Here is an 8790-nt window from a genome sequence, read left to right on the forward strand (position 1 = left end):
CACTGGAGCCACTTGGGGCTGCTCCTTCCACCCTGGTGGAGACTTTGTGGCCTCCTGCTCCCTTGATGACAATTAAGGTTTGTTAGGAAATAAATATTTCCTGTTCTTCTACCAAACTTGGCACACACATGCTGACTGTGTTGAGGTAATGTGTGCCATCATATTTGTAGACATGATTATTATCCATATTATAAAGGTGTGGGACCTGCAGAGTGAGAGGTGCTGCTACACAGCCACACTGGTTCTATCAACAGTGTAGTTCCTCCACTAGCCTGCTCACCTCCTCGGCTGAAGACTGTCCTCGTGGGACACCCGGACCGCCGCGTGCCTAGACAATCTACAGCTACCGCAGCTCCATCAACCACGCCTCACTCAGCCCCACTGGTGACCTCATCGCGTACTGCAATTCCCATGGCTCTGTCATGCTGTGGGACGTCAGGAGGGTGGCAGACCTGTTCACTATGGAGACGGGGACGCAGCCTAGCAACTAGATGGCTTTCTGCCCCGTCGGGCCGGATGCTGGCAGTCGTTGTGGACGAGGTGAGGGTGGTAGATTGGGGTACCCGTAAGTGGCGTGTGGAAGCACGAGGACCTGGTGCAGTGTTTTTTTGTACCACGGGGGAGTATCTACTGTCAGGGGCATCTGACAGACGTGTGGTCATAATGGATAAGATTCATAAGAGTTAAACCTACACAAATCTTAACAGTGTTTGAAAAAAAAAATTAAAATAAGAGTTGTAATGCATCTTGTGCTTAAGTGTGTATTTCTATAAATTCAGTGAACAAGCAAGCACACACCAAAAACACTAGCACACACCTGTAATAGATCAACAACATGCTTGAGTTATAGGATTTATTAGAAACAAAGGAATCAAACGATACGAAAGTCTTGAGTGCTGTCTCATATGAGGAAGTGAACAGAGGGTAAACACAAACATCCGGGGGTCTGACGGCTCTCACATCAGGCCCAGCTTATACTCCACCATGATGTGGGGCTCACCCACCATCTCACTTTGGGCTGGGTCTGCAGGGAGATGGACACAAAATAGTGCTAAGTTCACATTAGTTTAACTTCTTACTGCTGTTGTCTCGTCTGTATACAGTGTCTCTTACCGTTGAGGATGTCCTCAAAGCTGATGCTCTCATCGTTCCCTTTGAGAGTGTCCAGGGCCAGGTGTGAGCTTTGCAGGAACGGAAGGCGCTGGATCTGAGAAGGAAGAGAGAGAAGGGACAGGGAAAATGGTAAGGGGTAAGTGGGAAAGTTGGTTATTGCATTTTCTCCAACACTATTCTTTGTTTTCAATGAAGATCAGAGAGACATGTGTCTACCTGTCTGGCTGCCCTGTACTCCATCTGCAGTTTCAGGGGAGCGTGGAGGCCCTGGATGTTTCTGAGGGTGGAGAAGTTCATCTTGTCCTGGTTCAGCTGAAACTGCAAGGGAGTGTACAAAAGTCAATGTTGGAGCTAAAGTAGCATTAGTGGTTTATTCGAGAAAAGTTGTACGAGACCTGAAGACTTGTATTAACTCCCAGAACATATGCCTAGCCTTTAGCTCAGAACAACAGCGTATTGTGTCACTCACATTCTTCTCTGACAACTCCAGCGCATGGCTGGGGAGCAGCTCATTTTTCACACTGCTGAACCTGAGAGAGAGTTCAACTGTCAGTTATGTCTCACAAACTGTTATATAGTTAACGTTACATACTTTGAGTTGAATGAGTGTCCAGCAGAGACCGTTCTCTCACCCGCTCCTGAGTGTGTCCTGAACGCCATAAGCCCCAACCTGTTGACCCATGCCCGTCACCGGCACACTGTCCCTAAGCTGTGATCGTAGTCCACGAGTATTCTGGAGACGAACAAAAGAACAACTCAGTCTGCATTATAGTAGAGGCATGGTGACTAACGTTACCTACTAGCTAACACTTTAGTGTATCCCAAACAGCTGAGATAACTGCTACGTTGTTAACTACCTAACTGGCACGAAGCAAAGGGTAGGCAAGATTGTTGGCGCTAGTTTAGATGAATTAACCAAACTGACTGACACAAACAAACACAAATAGCTAGCTAGAGCTAACGTTGGACATCATCGCTGCTAATAACGCGCTAACGTTAGCTAGTTCACTGGCATGAGTGACTAATCAAAATCCAAACTACAAATCTCTACAAATACAGCAAGCAATACATTAATAAAACCCCACGAGTCATTGGTATTTCGTATAGACAACATAACTATCTATCAAACATACATTTTACACTTTTAATGTGTGAATTAAATAACAAATGTTGGTTATTTGATAGCTACCATTGTCGCTGTGATGGGGCTGTTTCCACTTTTAGTTCAACACTTCCGGTCAGGGTCGCGTTAGTTTGACGACACTTACTTTTCTTCTTCTATGATGACATTGCGGTCCGCAAACAAACGTTTAAAGTGCATGCCGCCACCTACTGTGCTGGAATTTACGATCAACCATGATCTGACCAATTCTGTACTACAATGAAAATAAAATTAAAAACCAAATAAATTCCTAACTCCTGCCACATCCTCCCCAACCCCATTAAACTTGATCTATATCATGCTGAAACACTCCACCCGTAGGATTGTTCAGCATGCCAACAACCATTTCAACAGTACCATCTGTTACCCCCAATATCTCTTTTGTCTTCTCTACAATAAGATTCAACCTGGCATTTCTGCTTTCCACAACCCGAGTCGTACTGATAACCTTACCAATAAAAGCTATGAAGTCAACTTTATTCACTGTCAAGGTGTCCTTTGGCACTGCACATTTATGAGCACAAGATTTCTGAACAGGCCTCGGCCCTTAGAAGCACCAGCGGACAGTAGGTCCACTGACTACAGGTACGTCCATGTCAGATCCATCAGTCTGACAGTAGGTCCACTTACTACAGGTACATCCATGTCAGATCCATCAGTCTGACAGTAGGTCCACTTACTACAGGTACATCCATGTCAGATCCATCAGTCTGACAGTAGGTCCACTGACTACAGGTACATCCATGTCAGCTCCATCAGTCTGACAGTAGGTTCACTTACTACAGGTACATCCATGTCAGCTCCTTCAGTCTGACTGTAGGTCCACTTACTACAGGTACATCCATGTAAGATCCATCAGTCTGACAGTAGGTCCACTTACTACAGGTACGTCCATGTAAGATCCATCAGTCTGACAGTAGGTCCACTTACTACAGGTACATTCATGTCAGATCCATCAGTCTGACAGTAGGTCCACTTACTACAGGTACGTCCATGTCAGCTCCATCAGTCTGACAGTAGGTCCACTGACTACAGGTACATCCATGTCAGCTCCATCAGTCTGACAGTAGGTCCACTTACTACAAGTACGTCCATGTAAACTCCATCAGTCTGACAGTAGGTCCACTTACTACAGGTACGTCCATGTCAGATCCATCAGTCTGACAGTAGGTCCACTGACTACAGGTACGTCCATGTAAACTCCATCAGTCTGACAGTAGGTCCACTTACTACAGGTATGTCCATGTAAACTCCATCAGTCTGACAGTAGGTCCTTACTACAGGTACATCCATGTCAGCTCCATCAGTCTGACAGTAGGTCCACTGACTACAGGTATGTCCATGTAAACTCCATCAGTCTGACAGTAGGTCTACTGACTACAGGTACATCCATGTCAGATCCATCAGTCTGACAGTAGGTCCACTGACTACAGGTACGTCCATGTAAACTCCATCAGTCTGAGAGTAGGTCCACTGACTACAGGTACATCCATGTCAGATCCATCAGTCTGACAGTAGGTCCACTTACTACAGGCGTCCAGCGCTCCATCAGTCTGACAGTAGCCCGCTCGGCACCTGCAGCTCCACAGCGCGTAGGCCACTCCAGGTCGTCCAGCTCCATCAGTCTGACAGTAGGTCCACTGACTACAGGTACGTCCATGTCAGCTCCATCAGTCTGACAGTAGGTCCACTTACTACAGGTACATCCATGTCAGATCCATCAGTCTGACAGTAGGTCCACTGACTACAGGTACATCCATGTCAGATCCATCAGTCTGACAGTAGGTCCACTGACTACAGGTACATCCATGTCAGCTCCATCAGTCTGACAGTAGGTCCACTTACTACAGGTACATCCATGTCAGATCCATCAGTCTGACAGTAGGTCCACTGACTACAGGTACATCCATGTCAGATCCATCAGTCTGACAGTAGGTCCACTGACTACAGGTACATCCATGTCAGATCCATCAGTCTGACAGTAGGTCCACTTACTACAGGTACGTCCATGTAAGCTCCATCAGTCCGCACTCTAGTTCTACTAACCTATTCTACGGCCTCTGCATATGATATATCATGACTAATCCTATGTCTCTGAGCCCCTCTCTATTCCTGGCATCCACCAAATGGTGCACTGTGTCTCCCCCCCCCCCCCCCCCCCCCCAAGTACAACCTTAACCTTCACATTGCTTCCACATTCACCGTAATCATGTGCCCCTCTACACTTGGCACATATTTTCTTTCCTTTACACTGAGCAGCTACACTCAGTGGTGGAACTAGATTTTTATACATGGGTTGGCCAAGGTTACTTCAGGGGTCCATAGACCATGACAGAAAATTAGTATGTAACCCTAACCTGGCATCTAAGGAGCATGAATGAATCCTATGATTGGTGATTAGAGGTAGAAGTGATAATTCACTTAACCTGGAGTTCTTCAATGTGGCAGATAGTGTGGTCCAAAAGGGTTAGTTACTTCACAAGAATTCTTTAACATACTATGAATAGTCAGTGTCTCTACCTCAGAACTGCAGCTACATTTCTTTCTTTCTCTCTCTCTCTCTCTCACACACACACACACACACACACACACACACACACACACACACACACACACACACACACACACACACACACACACACACACACACACACACAGGAGAGACTTGGGTCACTCTGTTTTCATGAATATATAATCTGGGTCCACAAGTGTTGAACATCCAAAATATTTTCAGAGAATAAAGCTCAAGCACCAAGGAGATAAGATAGCATTTGTGTGTTACATAAATTGCATAGTTTATTTACAAAAAAGTTCATTTACAAAAAAACACTGCAATTTGACATACCAGGTATCATGCAGAAATGGACTTGAAAAATACAAATAATTTTGGTGCCCATCAATATTACAAACGTACAGTATCATATTTATGCTCATATATATTATGTTAACTAATAGCAAAGAAACGTTTGGAATTGGTCTAATCAAGACCAAATTAAATCTGTGTGACCTGATACCCTTTGGATTTATCATTTTAGAATGTCAGTGTACTAGCTAGTACACAGTGCAGGTTTTAATCCTGACCAGAGGGACTGCCTAAGTGCCAAATTATCTGTGCTAGATTTAAAACAGTATAATTCTGTGGTTCTGGTGAGAACTGGCAAAATGTTTCACAAACTCATCTATGTTGAGGGAGCGTGCCCTCCTTGACTCAACACTGAGAATTCCGGGGTGACTTAACCTGTCATCAACCATTGTTGTCCAAGATGGGTTTTAATCAGTTTTAAAGCTGAGAAGCTTCTCCTCTTGCAAGAAGCACTGCTGACTGATGTAACAACAGAAATCTTACAAAGTGGAAATAGCTCATGGAAGACCTCTTTATAAGGTTCTTGAAACACAACAAAGTCAAGGAGAGTAGACAGTGTCCCTTCCACTTTTCTCTCTCCTATCAAGAAGCCGCTTGGTTTGATGAACCTAATGTTCGAGGTCCTCTAAATCTGACTCAAAGGTCTGAGCAAAGACAAACAGAGGCTCCTCATTCAAGAATGTTGTACTCTTTGGGTTGAGAGACTGGACCCCTTGCATTATCTCGCGATTCTTCTTTGAAAAACGCCTCAGCAGCTCAGCTGTGAGACTGTCAAACACCTGATAAAAGATAGCTCTTTGGAAGCTCTCACCATCACCTTGGTCACTATTTTTCTGTCCTACAGTGGTCATCATAAATGAGTCGTGAAATCTTAAGCTTGTTTTAGGCTGTCTTTTACACACTGTTTGTACACTTATTTCACAATGCTCTGCAATCTCTTCAACCTCTTTCCATAGTTCTCCAAAGTAACCCTCACTTCTGTAGTCCTGTAATGTGTCTGTAAGGGCACCTACTAGATCCACAGCCCTTGCTAGGTCAATAGAGCTTGATTGGAGCATGTCAGGAAGACATTTGGCATCACCAAGCACTTTACAAAAGGTAACCAAAAGCCCTATGAAATGTAAATCTATCTGAGACAGAAGGCCCCTTGCCTCCACTGATCCATCACCACTATTTTCAAGTGTGATATCCTGTAGCACTCTCCGAAACTGCTGGAAGCCTGTCCCTCAGATTACAGCATGCCATGTATTTGCATGCCCACCTTACATCCGTAAGTCTCTGTAGTTCCCTGGGCTGCTGCTGTGGATACAGCTCTTTCTGAACTGCAAGCCACTTGAGATGAACGTAGGAGCCAGATACAATGTTATAAAGCTTCTGCAGGAAAGCAAAAAAGTTAACTGCCTCAGGCACTCATTTTACAGCATCGACAAGAACCAAATTCAAACAATGTGCATTACAGTGCACATAAAATGCAAATCTTGCACTGTTTTTAATCCGTGCAGACACACCAGAATGCTTTCTGCTCATGACAGATGCACCGTCAAAGCCTTGCCCCACAAGATTATTTCTGTAGTCCAGACCATGTTTTTCAAGGCAATCAATTATAATTTTTGTGAGCCGTGCTGCATCTAAGCTTTCAGATGACTGAAAGTGTAAAAAGCTTTCGTGGATGGTCCCGTTGTAAAAGTACCTCACAACTAAAGACGTGTTATTTTTCTTTAAATCTTTGGTTTCATCTGAAATTACACTAAAAACTTCACTTTCTTTTACTTGTCTTATTATTTCACTTTGTACCATCTCAGCTCAGCCCTCAAGAACTTCCTTCTGGATTTGGTGGCTTGTGTACTTAACATTGCCACATGCATTCATCCTTTTCTCTATGAGAGGGTCATGCTTTGCTATTTCTTCTAAGATTGTCAAAAAATGACCCTTGTTGTGAGAGTCATCAGACTCTCGATGACCTCTCTGCGCTATATTTTGAGTGGCAGCTAATAGGTGCACATCTGCAATTGTTTTAATGTAAGTACAGTTTTCCTCCACTTTCTTTTTCCGGTCCTCATTTATGACATCTAACATTGATGAGTTTCTGTCAATAGCCCTTTTATGCTGATTCCAAGCATACATAGCATTGATATGATGCTCTGCCTTCGAATGGAACTTAAACCCAGAATCTTTAAACAGCACCTTTTTCCAGTTACAAAAACTTGACTGTGATGTGAAGGCAGATTCAGGTGTATTGGGCAGAGAAAAATGCCTACAGGCGAAACAATAAGTTGAATCTTGATTTACAGAATATTCAAGCCATGAATTGTCTTTATACCAGGAGCTGTTGAAAGCCCTTTTCCTAGTACCATGCTGCGCTCTGGCTGTACAGGACCCTCTTCTCTGGATCTTGAAATGTCTGAAATACACGTTAAATAATGTGTCATATCTCTATGGAAATGTATAATTTAGGGATCCACAAGATTAGATACTAACAGCTGCTTACTAAAATGTGTAGTATAAAGTATAGGCCTGGTCTACCATTGGGTCCTGTTGGAACATAAGTCTGATTTGAAAAATGCACTGCAGCAGAAAATAAATGATTATTTCAACAAGAGGTGGAATGAGATGTCAATCAGCATCAAACTGACAGTAGCGAATAACATTTTGGGGTGGCATCCGGGGTAGCCAATCAGATGCCAGAGCCACCTTGGACACCCCTCTGGCTCCGCCCCTGGCTACATGTCCCGTTCTTTGGCATTTAAAACACCACAGTGGATATGGGACAAATTCTCTCACATTGTAACTAAGGAATCCTATCTGTACTTTTCCTAGCAAGACTTTCTCAAAACCTCAGCATCACTGATAAACTTTCACTTCTTTGACCCTCTGACCTGCCGTCACATTTTCTTTAATATAATCTGTGGACATATATTTGGGACTCTATGATGACTCCCCTCAATCTAGCATACGCACCAGGGACATGGTTTTAATCTTTTTACCATTATGCGTTTTCCATTTTCAGAATATTCTCTTGCTGAGCTTGGCTACCACACAATATTAACAATCTACCATGTCCAATGAAACGAACTAATTTCACTTCACCTACCTCTTTCTCTACGGCATTAGTTAGTTGTAAATGAGGCTCTGTGTTGTCATCAAACACTATTACCACTTTCCACTCCAACACATCATTACTCTTTCTTCCTACTTTGGCCATATTTATGCTTTCGGGGTGCAGTGCACCCGATCGGGTGGCTTTCTTTACTAGACACTCCACTGCTTTCTGTATCGTGATCTCTTTTCTTCCGATGTCTTCCCACTACCGATCTCTGACCCTCATCCTCCCGCTGCATACAATCAGAACGGACAAGAATATGGTTCGCATTGCAGCACAGCTGTTTCTTCACCAACTTCTCCATTACGTCCGCACTACGCCTTTTCCAACCTCTAACCCGCTTTCATCGTTTGACGACACTTCCGAATCAGATGATAAAAATACAAGCGGGCAGATAGACGTAAATAAAAAGGAAAGTACGTTTGCTGCTTTTGGAACTACTGTGTCGTTTATATGTATCTATATATGATTTATCATACTGATATTGTATGTACAATATCCACAAATGGATTAAGATTTATATGAAAATAATCTTCCATATGTTATGAGTAC

General features: G+C 43.5%; 1 protein-coding gene across 1 annotated transcript; it reads right to left on the minus strand.

Moving 5' to 3' along the window:
• Positions 1 to 839: 839 nt before the first annotated feature.
• Positions 840 to 2408, minus strand: LOC106590604 (proteasome maturation protein). The gene is made up of 6 exons (XM_014181724.3): positions 2303 to 2408; positions 1746 to 1846; positions 1583 to 1643; positions 1330 to 1431; positions 1114 to 1207; positions 840 to 1024 (listed from the first exon to the last, which is right to left on the minus strand). Exons 1-6 carry the CDS (start codon positions 2303 to 2305, stop codon positions 957 to 959), a joined length of 429 nt encoding a protein of 142 aa, XP_014037199.1. The 5' UTR covers positions 2306 to 2408; the 3' UTR covers positions 840 to 956.
• Between the last annotated feature and the right edge of the window lie 6382 nt (positions 2409 to 8790).

Source organism: Salmo salar, chromosome 29 (genome assembly GCF_965601325.2).
Source record: "Salmo salar chromosome 29, fSalSal1, whole genome shotgun sequence".
Lineage (NCBI taxonomy): Eukaryota > Metazoa > Chordata > Actinopteri > Salmoniformes > Salmonidae > Salmo > Salmo salar.